At 37.7% G+C, this 12,963-nt stretch overlaps 2 protein-coding genes across 2 annotated transcripts; both read right to left on the reverse strand.

Annotated features, from left to right (window-relative positions):
* Window positions 1-6,831, reverse strand: LOC130733184 (uncharacterized). The gene is made up of 6 exons (XM_057585643.1): window positions 6,556-6,831; window positions 6,158-6,348; window positions 6,021-6,066; window positions 4,724-4,806; window positions 4,518-4,634; window positions 1-327 (listed from the first exon to the last, which is right to left on the reverse strand). Exons 1-6 carry the CDS (start codon window positions 6,806-6,808, stop codon window positions 256-258), a joined length of 762 nt encoding a protein of 253 aa, XP_057441626.1. The 5' UTR covers window positions 6,809-6,831; the 3' UTR covers window positions 1-255.
* A 1,792-nt stretch (window positions 6,832-8,623) lies between these two features.
* LOC130735994 (uncharacterized) lies at window positions 8,624-12,086 on the reverse strand. The gene is made up of 4 exons (XM_057587859.1): window positions 11,690-12,086; window positions 10,365-11,582; window positions 9,574-10,290; window positions 8,624-9,435 (listed from the first exon to the last, which is right to left on the reverse strand). The coding sequence occupies exons 1-4, from the start codon at window positions 12,084-12,086 to the stop codon at window positions 8,624-8,626; spliced, it is 3,144 nt and encodes a 1,047-aa protein (XP_057443842.1).
* Between the last annotated feature and the right edge of the window lie 877 nt (window positions 12,087-12,963).

The raw sequence follows: 12,963 nt of genomic DNA on the forward strand, positions 1-12,963 counted from the left end.
TAAGTGACATATATGATGGTTCATGTGATATAGCTTTCTTGGAATACCAGACTAAAATAGTTTTCTTGATTTTACTACCCCCAGACCCCAAATCTCCATTTTTTCCTGATATAATTCAGAGAAACTACGTATACTTACATAACAAACCAAGAACATTCACTAATTGCACATAGTATACTATCATTAGTGTTTCTAAAGCCTATTAACAACACAAATTAAGGCCAGCTTCAGTTGCAACCGCTTTAACCCTTAATTTCAGATTTCACCAGTCCCAAGAGGCTGCCTTGACGTATCTCCAGAGGCCCAGGCTTCATAATCTTTCACAAGCTGTTTATGAAAAACAACTTAGAAGGATAAATCAAATTGTATTATATTGTTCAATGTCTAAAATTAGAACAAAATTCTATGTAGCAAGCAGTCCATTGTTGAATCATAAATTTTCTACTTCAGTTTTTTTTTTGATAAGCCAATTTTCTACTTCAGTAAACAAGCCAGTAGTTGTTAACCTCTAAAAGCTTCTTTAAATGTTGAAAAATCACTTCTTCGTTGTATAAAAACACTATATGTCATAAAGGAAAGTCAAGTACAATCAAGCTTATAAGCATGTTGTGACCACTACCCTAGGAAAATACCAGTTGCAGTGATGGCTAAGTAAAATCTGCCATTAGCCAAAGAAGTAAAATGTGAAATTATGATAAAACACAAAAGATAATGAATCATTATATTACTACAACAGTAATGACACAATACAGCAACAAACGTGCCCCTGAGACCAAAGTTCCTGTATTTTTTTAGTCATTACGAAAGCCACATGTAATATAGATCATGCCTTAAAATCAAAAGTTAAATATGATAAAACTAAGCAATGCATTTTGTGCTTAAATCACATTCCATAAAATAAATTATCACATGTTGTCTGGCAATATTTTGCCTCAAATTACAGTCATCCCAACAACAGCATAACTTGATTCAATACTTTTGGGCTCAGCATAACTAAACATTTACTATACATCAAATATAATGAGCATACCGAAAATAAAAGTTAGCAAAAAGTGGACAAGTAAAAATAAAATAGACGCAGGAAGAAGCAAAAGCCATACTGCAAATTTGAAGTTGTAAAAAGATTCTCAAGGAACTCATTCTACTACATAAAATAAACAATGCTGCTATTGCTATTTATCAATGTTCCCAACAAAATCATAGTGTATATGAAAGTTTTCCAAAAACCATAAAAGAAGCAAAAAAATTCTTGCTGAACCATCGGATTTTCAAATTTTAGAATCACTATTATCATCTTCTGCTGGTCACATCTTTAAACTGACAAATCAAGTTGAGAGAATGTGGGAGCCCACTAGGATGGGCAAGTTTCAAACTGGTCTGCCGGTGGACCATCATCATATGCCGTTGGATCTGAGAATCTTGAAATATTCTTTTATTGGATGGTTAGGATTAAATGATGATAAAAAGGATAAAAATGTAAATTTCTAATCCTCATCTTCCCCAATCCACTGGCACCAAAAAAAAAAAAAAAAAAAACTCTTTTCATCCCTTTTCCATTCCATTCCAGAAACCTCCTCTACCTAGTGGTGGTTGGTGGCTTCCCGGAAAAATGGCCATGGTGAATGTACAAGAGGAAAAATTAGGAAGAGTGAAAGTTTTTCTTCAAGCATGTCAGAGTTAATGGAATTGACATTAACACCAACATGTGCGTGGGTCATACTCTTTGGAGAAATTGTTAAACTCCAAAGCCACAAATTGATAATCAGCCTTGAGAAGATTGTTTTGCTTTGATATTTTCGTTTGGTAACTCTGGGTTTGCCAGGAAGAATGCCAAACCATAAGAACTCTGCTCCATCACCCCCTACTCTACTCTTCTCCTTCTTCCTCTTTTTGGGCAGATCTGGGTAGATCTGGGTCTACGACCTTCTCTATTTCGTAAATCACGATTAGCTTGAGGGATTACCGGCCACCTCTTGCTTCTGGGTTCTTTCTCATCCCTTTCTTTCTCCTGAATCTCTCTCTCACAGTGTCAATATTGCAGCAGCAGCAGAAGTCCAAGAGGGTAGGTGGTGATGAAAACCCCAAAACCGAAACCTAAAAATTTGTCACCTATTCAACCGCAGCTTCAATCTCCTCCTTCGCCAGCGAATCCGCCGGCAAACCAGCACTGAGTGCGACCATGGCCTCTGTTCTGGCTTCTTTGTTTATCACCATCAGAAATAGCCTGGGCAACTGAAACAAAAGAAACAGTGGCGGAATAGGCAAGATCATTGTGCCTCAATTGCTAGCCGTGTAAGCTTCAACACCACCGCTCAATGAAGGAAGAGGTTTTCATCGCCACTGATGAGAGAGGGTTTTCTTTTTAGAATTTAATTTTTTATATATTTTTATTTTGTAAATTACTACTATGACCATTGGTCCACCGGTGGACCAGTTTGAAACTTGCCCACCCTAAGTGGGCACCGAGTATGTGGACCAAACTTACATTTTAAAAGTGGGCGATAGTTTAAACCAAGTTGCATGATATTTGGTGTGTTGGATATGAGACATGATCAACTGGTAAGGCAAGGAGGTACTGGTCTTGGTGATGTGGTGTACAAGAACATAACTTTTGGGACCTTATTCCCTTTGGCATCGGGTTATCCAAAGTATAGCTTAGATCAAGTTGTGATACCAATACAGCAACCTACGCTTCTCAATTTAGTCCATGGAAAATCATCTAACATGTCAAGAAATTATGGCATCGATTCATGTAGCTGACTCCACTTAATGGAAAAAGGCTTGGTTATTGTTGTTGAAATTCATCTCACATCATTACAATTAAATCTGATAAAGTGAACATTTCTGTATGTATGGGATCTCCAACTACAATACCTAGCTTAATCTTATCATTAACTCAATCACCTTCTGTACATAAATTGTTTACAACTCCTTCCATACAGAAATGTTCACCACCCGTCCTTTGACTAGTCCCGGCCGTCGTCACCACCCGCGCCGCTCGTTTGCAGCTGCTACATGGTGGAAGGCTCTTATATCAATTGCTAAGAACCTTGGAAAACCATACCACAAAAGCTAGTTGTTGTAGTTGGAGAGCCCAGTGCCATCATATGCAGCAGCAGCGCTCGGGCTGAGAGAAAATTGCACTTGAAAAAAATGGCACATGTAGGTGAGCGATAAACCGGTTGCCCTGAAAATTGGGCAATGGATAGGTCGGCGGCTAGTGAGCTGAATGGTGGTTGTTTCATCCGGCAAAGTCTTGGGAGAATGAATTGGATCTTCTAAGGTTGACTGACAAAATAAAATAGACTAAGACTTTCCTGAAACAGAGGTTTTGGGATTGGATTTCACATGATCAGAACCATGAGCTCTGACGACAAGTTAAATCCCAAAAAGTGAATGTTTCTGTATGTATTTCATGAAGGACTGTAAAAAATTTATATACAAAAGGTGGTGGAGTTAATAGCTAAGTTTAGGGATCATGATCAGTCTGACTAAGGAAATTAAACATCAAATCAAATTAATACCCAACAAATTTGTACACAACTCAACAATTACTCTAAATGTCTTGTTTTGCTTAAAAATAAGTAATGGGCTAATGGCTCACATGTTATCACTTGGGAGGACTATCAGATAGGAGACTTCTCTTTTAGATATCCTTGTTCCACATCTTTATCATCGTTCTTCCTCATACAACTCTATGCTCAATTTTGACAGTGCTCAAGATTCTGATTTTTCATGGAAACTTTCACTTCTAAGTTGAATAATAGGGAAGTTTCATAATTGGAGTTACTCTTGGGTGTCCTTGACTTTTAACCTGCATAAGATGTTTTGGTCTCTTGACCTTCCTAGGGTGTTTTTGCACAAAACTTCTTTTTCCAATTCCTAACTCATTCTTCGAATTGGGTTATTTTCCTACTTGATAAACCCCTTTCGATGTCCAAAGCTCCATCTAAGGTCAAGTACCTTATTTTGACTGCAGTGCTTAAAAGAATTAATACTAACAAAGATGTTCCAGGTTGGTAGGCTGCATAAGAGTAAGACTCTTCTCTGTGCTACTGCTGCATGCAGATAATGAGTTTCACATCTGTTCTTAACTGTTATACTGCTGTTTTTTCATGGAAGTTCTTATTCCACAATTTGTTAAATGTTGAGCTGTCCTCGTAGGTCCCTAGACTAACTAATGATGATTAGTATGTGTCAATGTCCATGTGCAACCTGCTATTGGTGCATTTGCTCGGAGCATAACTACCATATTTTTAAGACATTTGGTTTGGTATAAGATTAGGCATATGACATTCGTCTTTTATTTAATTATTTTTAATGGGGATTCCTAGCAGATATCTCAAGGACTGATGCTTTGCATTGTATGTTTTGTTCTTATGTTAAGGAGGATACCTTATTCCCTGGCACCCCCAACTCTTTATAATTTATTCTTCGTCTGAATGAACTGCTTTGATCCAAAAGTAGAAACATATCTTAAATAAAATTCTTAAATAATATATTATGCTTCAACAAACCTGTGACATAAAACGGGGAAGCATAATCTTGAGTATTTGATCAAGGACTTGAGTCCCAGCTGATTCCATTGCTTGCTTTGGTATTGCTTGGAATGCAAAAGGAAGATCAATGCTTACCTGAATTCCACATAGCAATTCAAGACAATTTTGACTGAAATCCCACAAACAAAATATCAATAGAGAAAGGTAGAAAACTAGAGTACTACCTCAATTACAGTGTCTGACGTGATTTGCTGCATCAATGACTTATCTGAGTCGCTATCACATGATATCCGGTTCACCATTATTGCTGCATTACAATATTAAAGTATTGAAAAGGCATTCCTGAGAGTACCATAAACCAAATGGCATGACAACCAAACTACAGATTTTCTTTTGCCTTTCTCAAGATGGGTTCGAGAAAATGGTCTCAGTTTCTGCACTAAATAAGCAAGCTTACATCTAGTTGCATAATCATCACATTTACTGCTTTCAATGAACAGTAACTAAGCTATTTAGAAGAGTTATATTTAAAATTAGCACTAAGCAGAACAAGAATCACCTTTTATACAAGTTTAGCAATTTAAAGTAATTCCATGTTTTGCTTTGTTTTGAAAACAGATTGACAAAAACAGTAGCTATTATGAAATGAATTATATTGCGGCTCATACACATAAACAAGTTAAATATTTTTCTTGAAAAGTCAAGGTTTAAGAGCTAACCCAAAACCACAATGGGGATAACAATCTAGATATACTTAAAGGACAATGTTTAGCACTATGATTTGGCTATGGTAGGACAAGTATATTCACACTAGGTGGAGTTAGCTATATAGATCAAATAACACATAATATTATCAGAAATCATATCTAAAATGTAAACACAAACCATTTAATCCAAACCTTTATTATTAATTTGGTCTATATTTTTTCTAGACCTTCCTGGCTACCTCTAACTATTAGACTACAATACCATTTGATCTACTCATTTTACTAGGTTTCTAGCAGCTAACTCCACACATATACTAATCACCTAAAGCAAAATTTCTACCATCTTTTCCACAATAAATACTAACCCAACTATCTCTCTAATGCATTTATTCATTATCCCACCTTGTTTTTTTTGCGTCAATAACATTCATCTATTTTTCTTATCTTTTTGCAAAATGGAGCTTATACTCGTGTTCGCTCTGTGTTGCTTTGAATTGAATCACACCTACAACATTGCTGATCTTGTAGGTGAGAGGAATTTTTTTCCTTAAGCTAAAGTGATACTCTTATAAGACAAACAAAAACACCTGCACTGCACTGCACTTTGTACTTCATTGACCTTGCTTGTGTCATCTGGTTTACATTTCCCTTGATTTTGCATGTTATTTAATATGGTGAACCTAAAATGCTTAAAACTATGGATAGATAAAAAAAACTTAATCCAACCTATTTAGATTCACAAAGACAGATTTAACAATCAAATTCACAGGAAATGAAATAAGAACTAAAAACTTAAGGGAAAAACAATCCTCACCATCAAACTTTTCGTTCTGAGCGGCCACCACGGGTGAGCCCTCAAGCTGCGTGAATCACCAACGATCAAACATAGAAATCAGAGCTAGGAAAAAAAAAAGGGAATTCCAAAGTGAACTCAACAAGTGTGAGCAACACCTTGCAGGACAAGAGCTTGATGCAACATCCATCAGGCTGCTCTTCCACCTTGACCAGAAGAACTGGACAAACCTCCAATGTGAAGAACTTTATCCGGTACACATAACACCTGAAAGTGTCTTCATTCACCCGCTCAATCCTCTCCGCGTCCAGCACAGAATACTGACTCGCGGGCAAACGCATGTATTCAACTGAAGAGTACACACCAAAAAAATCATATCATTCATGAATCAATCAATCACACTTTTCAAACTCAACCATAGTCAAGAGAAATGATAATAATGTGTTAACTTTTTCTAACAATATATCAAACAGGTGGAGTGCATAAAACTAAAACATTCTGTGAAGTGCAAGACAGAAAGAAACTATGTATGTATGAGTCTCTCGTCTAACATTACTTAGGGGGCGTTCGAGTTGCCGAACGGAAATGGACTCTTTCCGGCGAGCAACAAAGCGGGCTTTCTGGCTCAGGACACGAAGCGAAGGGCGCGGGGATTCGAAAGTGCAAGGGGCGTTGGAATTGGGAATGCAACGAACCAATAACGAAGCCATCCCAACTCTCGGGTTCCAAAGGATAGCTCTGCCTCTAGCGTCAGAATCACTCCCGAGAGAAGATGCGGTCACTAAAAAGTCACAACAACGCATACGCATACGCACCAGAGTCTCACGTGAACCGGTTAAAGCCACTGGTTCCAGGGTTAATGGTTTGACCATAATTAAACCGTGCTCGTGCTCCAACCGTTAATATTTTTTTATAGGTGTTAGTAAATTAACTAGTTGAATTACCCGTGCGAGGCACGGGTGACTTTTGTTATATGTTGTTTTATTAGCTTTTAAGTTTAATGTCTAAAGTCTTGTAGTGAAAATTGTGTTTAGTTATAGCGTTTTAAATTAATTATGTTGTCCGAGTGGAATTACCCATGTAAGGCACGGGTTAGTTGTGTTTAATAAAATTGTTAATCTAAATGTTGTGTTACACTATATGTGTTTTTTTTTTTAGTAAATACATCTTAACCATTGTTTTAAATATATGTGTTTTGAACATTTTTTTTTTAAAAAAATTCAATGTGTTTTAATCTACCGTCATTTGTTTTTCCTTATTTCCTTTTTTATATTGTTTTAGTTTTTTATAATTAATAAAATTAATTTTAGTCAACTTTTCAAGTCAATCTTATAATAATTCCGTTGACTCGTCAAATATTCTTTCCCACCACAGACCTATTCCTCCGAAAAGTCGCTCACCCACCTTTCATTCTATTTTTACACAATCATTTCTTTCTCATTCTCCAAGAACCTCTTTCTCTAATAAAAATTGAAAATAGATGTAATGTTGAAATTTTTTTTTTTTAATGAAATGGATTTATAAGAGGGTTCGCATAGGCCTCAAGTATCCATTCATGTTTTTTTTTTAATTTATATTTCTCTATTAATTTACTCTTGAAAATAAAATTGAAGCAACATTACTCAAAGAGAAATAAAGTGTGTTAATTTTCTTATGTTTATTTCACAAAACTGATAGTGGAGGTTTGTTGTTATCCTGCGCCCCTCTGTTTGCCTGACACACCCACTTCAACATCCCACAAAGCGTTAGATCTGATTCCTCATTCTTCATACCTCGTTCGTAATTGCTCATCTTTTGTCTGTCATGAGCTTTTGATTTTTCTCCTTCTAAACCTGAGTTCCGATCTCATTCGTCATGCTTCTTCGTGTATTGCGCTACACAATCGTTTCTTTGAATTCGAGGTGATTGGTGCATCCACAGAAGCTAACATCGTATTGTAATGATTCTCATGTCCTTGTTTATGTTGTTCAGATTGCATTGGATCAGGTTTCAATACGAAAGGGGCAATGCAATGGGCAAATTGCCGCAAGGTTGAGAAAGGTCAGTGGCTTTATGCTAATTATTATGTGGGATTAGCTACTTTTGATAAGTGGTCTCTTTTGAGAAATACTTTTTTGTACATTACAAACTACTTATGCGGTTCTCATTTTAACTATAATTAAGATGGTTTAAGAAGTATTACTTTTATGTCAGATAATGTATTGCTTTTGAAATTACATAATGATTCTGAAGTACTTGTAACAGTGCATCAAATTATTTCAGGAATTCTCTTTCAAATCAGTAGCTGGAGTTGCTTTGGTTTGCTTGAATCTATAGTTTTACTAATCTCTTGATTCATTTTCAGTTTTATGATTTTGCCAACCATAATGCATTCAATCTGCTGGATAGATACAACTCACGTGATCTTGTTTTTAATGATGATATACAGGTAACATTCTAGAAAAGCTTTTGGCTTATGCTCAATTTCTTATTTTAACTTAGGTCATTGTCTCTGATTTTTTTTGGTTATATACACGAATTCAGCTAGTAACAAAAGAAATTTCATGTTAGAATGAATGGAATACCATGTAAATGTTTATAGTACTAAATATAAATGAATATGTAGAACTCCATAAAACTGCACCTTATGGAGTTATATTGTCAAACACTTCTTCATACACAGCATTAATTGTTGTATTAGAAGGGAGATCGTCGTGGTTTTCTATGAGGATCCTTAGCCCTTGTTTGCTTTTGACTCTTGATAGCGCCACATATAATTGTCCGTGGCTAAAAACCGGTCTTGGAAGATATAACCCAACACACCCTAGTGTTTGTCCCTGCGCTTTGTTTATCGTCATACCGAAGCAGACACATATAGGCAACTGCCGTCTCTGAAATTGGAATGGTAGATTTGTGTTATTTGTATTCATGGTCATCCTAGGAATCAGTACAGTAGATCCAGCTTTAGTCCCAGTTAGAACGGTGCACTGAATGACATGGTCTCCAAATCTCTTCACCGTCAATCTTGTTCCATTACACAATCCGTTGGACTGGTCGATATTTCTCATTAATATTACTGGGACTCCAATTTTCAAACTCAACTTATGCGGTGGCAGTCCTGAACAGTTCATCGCATTCAATACCTCGGGGGAAAATGCATCCAGCTCACTCTCAACATTGCCGTCTTCTTTGTATATTGAATCAGAGCTCAAGTATTCCCTTTCTTCTGCCGAGACCCGAGACATCATGTAATCATTGACCTTTCCAACCAGTTCAATCGTGGGGGCCAAAATGGATCTTTCCCTGAAGTATTCAGAGTTAGACATGTTACGCAACAAATAAGGGTAGGTAAAATTGACCAAGTCTTCAAAACCGGTTTCTGAGTTTTTTATAAGGATTTCATCTGGTATTTGAATTTCTGATTCGCCGTTAACTGGCTGTCCGACCTTGCCATCACCTATAGTCAACAACCATTATGAAAATTCTGCTATATCTGATGCACTTGAGCACGAAGATCCTTGCAGGAGTCTCATGTTCTTTGTCAAACAAAGAACTTCACAAAAAGGCCATAGATAGGATGAATTTATTGTTGCACTGATGACATCTTGCCTGGATGCCCTTCGAATTACAGGTAAGATTTTCCTGAAATCACCGCCCAGAACTACAACTTTTCCTCCGAACGGCAAGCTGGAGTCATATCCTGGGGTGAACCTCAAAATGTCTCTCAAGCACTTATCCAAAGCCTCGTAACACCATTTACTCATCATAGGAGCTTCGTCCCAAATGATCAGTTTCGCCTTTATCAGCAATTTAGCATGAGGGATGTTATGCTTTATGTTGCATGTTGAATCCTCAGTTATAGGTATGGGAATCTTGAACCTGGAGTGCGCCGTCCTTCCTCTAGGCAACAACAGTGCAGCAATACCACTTGAAGCCACATTGAGAACAATATCACCTCTTGATCGAATGGATGCTGAAAGCGTTTTCCAGACAAAGGTTTTACCCGTCCCACCGTAGCCATACAGGAAGAAAAATCCACCTTTGTTTCCATAGACGGCGTTAATTATTTTGTCATACGCATGCCTTTGTTCGTCAGTTATTGAGGAGAGACATTGGTCCAAGTATTCACTCATTTCATTCCTGTCGTAATTCAACTCCTCTACAATCAGTCTTTGTCCAACGTCTTCGACAACAATGTCTGAAGGATAAGGCATGGAAACAAAATTGTGCAGGCTCCTGCCATTGTTTTGTAGCATGTTCTCAATCTCAGCGAGCGCCATGTTTTTTTTCTGATCATCTGTTAGATTCAGTCCTGCAGACAGATAAATTAGATGAGTTTGGCAGGTTATCCGCAATTTAGAATGATCCAAAATGAAGGAGGCTTACCTGGGTAATCTAAGCGTCTTCTTTGTCTGTAGAGAATATCATCTGAAAGCTCTTGCCAGCACTTATCCCAAACTACCTCGGGATTTGACATGTTGTTAGACATCAACAACACCACAAACAGTCTTCTAAGATACTCTCCTGACCCCCAGAAGCTGGCCTCTTTTATTGCGTCTACAAATTCTTTGTCATCTTCTAGCAAACCAAGAGCACAACACGCATCCTTAAAAGTACTGTAGGTCACTTCTTTCACAGTGAGAATGTCTTTAAAACTCGTGCAACCTTTTTGAACGTTCAGAAGGATCCTTAAGTAATAGTTCTCGCCGCATGATGGAGGCACATGTGAAATTCTACCAATTGAGAAACCCTGTTTTCTAGGGCGCCATTCTCTTGTGTCGTCTTTCCAAACAAATTTGGTGGGATATTCTGAATAAGTAATGTCTTGTCCAGCCGCATAAAGTTGATTAGCCTCCATCCAACCTATAAACTTGTTTTTCTTAATGTCGGCCTTTTCAATTGCATCCTGTACTGTCTCACCGTCATTGTACACTACGCTTTGCTCACCCGGAAGATGGAATGGCAACCTCACAACTGGAGGCTCTCTATAGTGCACTTCAAATCCAAACAATCGCCATGCCGCCTCACACGCAGAGATGTATCTGTAGTCATAGTAATTTTTTATTTCATCAATCACCTGGGATGGATTACTTGAATCAGAAGTTCGGTAAAATTCAGCCGTCACTCTGTCGTTGCCTTTATGGACATACTTGAAAAGATATTTTATTGCACTTGTCTGGCACGTGTACTCAACGTTAATGTGAGCTCTATATTTTTGGAGTAGCAATGGGTTGTATGGTACAACATATCTATTATCCAGCACAGTTTTGCCCTTTTTGACAGTCCTGCCATCCTCTCTTCTTCTATATTTAGGAAAACCTTCATCATCAATAATGGTCCTCGTCCTAAACTCTTTAGGAAAGAACTTGGAGCATTTTCCATTGTTCATACATGGTGACTTCAAATTTAGTACACCGCATGGTCCGTGAATCATATACTTCTGCACAGCCTCAAATAATTCAGGATTGTTGGTACGGTCTGGAATTTCTGCGGATATAACTTTGTCGATGTCTTCGGGGGTCTTGGGCTTGAATTTGGCATGGACAAAGACCAAAATGTGTGCGTGGGGAAGACCTCGCTTTTGAAATTCGATGGTGATTGAATCTGCAAGAATGATAGAGGAAGGTAATAAAAATCTGTGAATTGATTATAAATTTAGGCAAATAACATAATTTGTACATTATTAGATTTAAAAGTATCAGTAGGCTTACATCCACTAATCTTTCCGAACACTTTTCCGCTCTTCAAGTCATCAATTAGTTCGTCCAACTTCATTTTGAAAACTCTACAAAGTATGTCGGGTCTATCCTCAGGCTTCAAACCTCGTGTTTCAACAAAACGTTTGACTTCAGGCCATTCTGGATTGCATGTCATAGTGATAAATAAGCTAGGATATCCGATATATCTACAAATGGCAAATGAGTCCTTGCAATTGTTGAACATGTATCTCGGCCCTCCAGTAAATGATCCAGGCAATATGATTCGCTGACCTGTTGCAGCTGCATTTGTTTCTCCACGGACCAAGCACTCGTGCAATCCCTTGTAACGTTCCACTCGCAGTTTCGGCTGTATTGTCCTATAATATCGCATTCTATCAGCTTCAACCATGGTATAAGAGTCCACCAGAAATTGCTAGAACAGTTTCCTAGATTGAAGAACAAGAGGTGATTCCCCTTTTCTTTCTTGCAACCTATATGCAAACCACTCGCGCATGACAATGTCATCCTTTTTTCTCGTTCTTCCAGGTGCGTCATAATCTTTAGTTAAAATACCCCGTCTCCATCCATCCTCCCCGTATGGAAACAATAGTGGATATTGAAGTGCAAGAAATGACGGATATGTAGGGTCAATATGCTTGATCAACCTGGATTGTGTTTCAACAATGATCTCTCTCTTAACAGTAGCATCTATGTCACCCACCACCAACGCAGCAACTTCAGATGCTGTGGGAAGGTTATAAGTTCTCCCATCTTTGTCCCTCCGCCGAATTAACCTTAGCTTGACATTAGAAAAATCACCAGATCTATATCGTTCCCTAGCATATCTGTATGACTTAACCAAAGGGTTCTCTGCATCTAGCATGTTTTTTAAGTCTCTGACAATTAGCTCATCCAACTTATGAGCATCACCGCTTGGCCTTCAAATTAAAAAGTAATCGGTTAACATAAGGTGTTCAGAGGATACTTGTGTATTAAAAATACTATATAAGAAGATTGTAAATTCATAACGTTATGTATACCTGAGAGCTTGTATCCTATTAGCAACCTCATTTTCAGTGTCAAAAATATAAAGCTGGGCAAATTTGGGACTTTGACCAACTGGAGGTATGAGACTACCAATAGAATGGTAATTTTGTCCTCCGAGCAAGAAGATTGGAGGACCACGTCCATTGTTTATGTTTTTGTCCACCTTTCCAACCATAGACGTGAATGCAAACATTCCATTGAACATCCTTATGTTCTTTAAGAAATGTCGGCTTTTATCA

The sequence above is a fragment of the Lotus japonicus genome, chromosome 1 (assembly GCF_012489685.1).
Source record: "Lotus japonicus ecotype B-129 chromosome 1, LjGifu_v1.2".
NCBI classification, from domain to species: Eukaryota; Viridiplantae; Streptophyta; class Magnoliopsida; order Fabales; family Fabaceae; genus Lotus; species Lotus japonicus.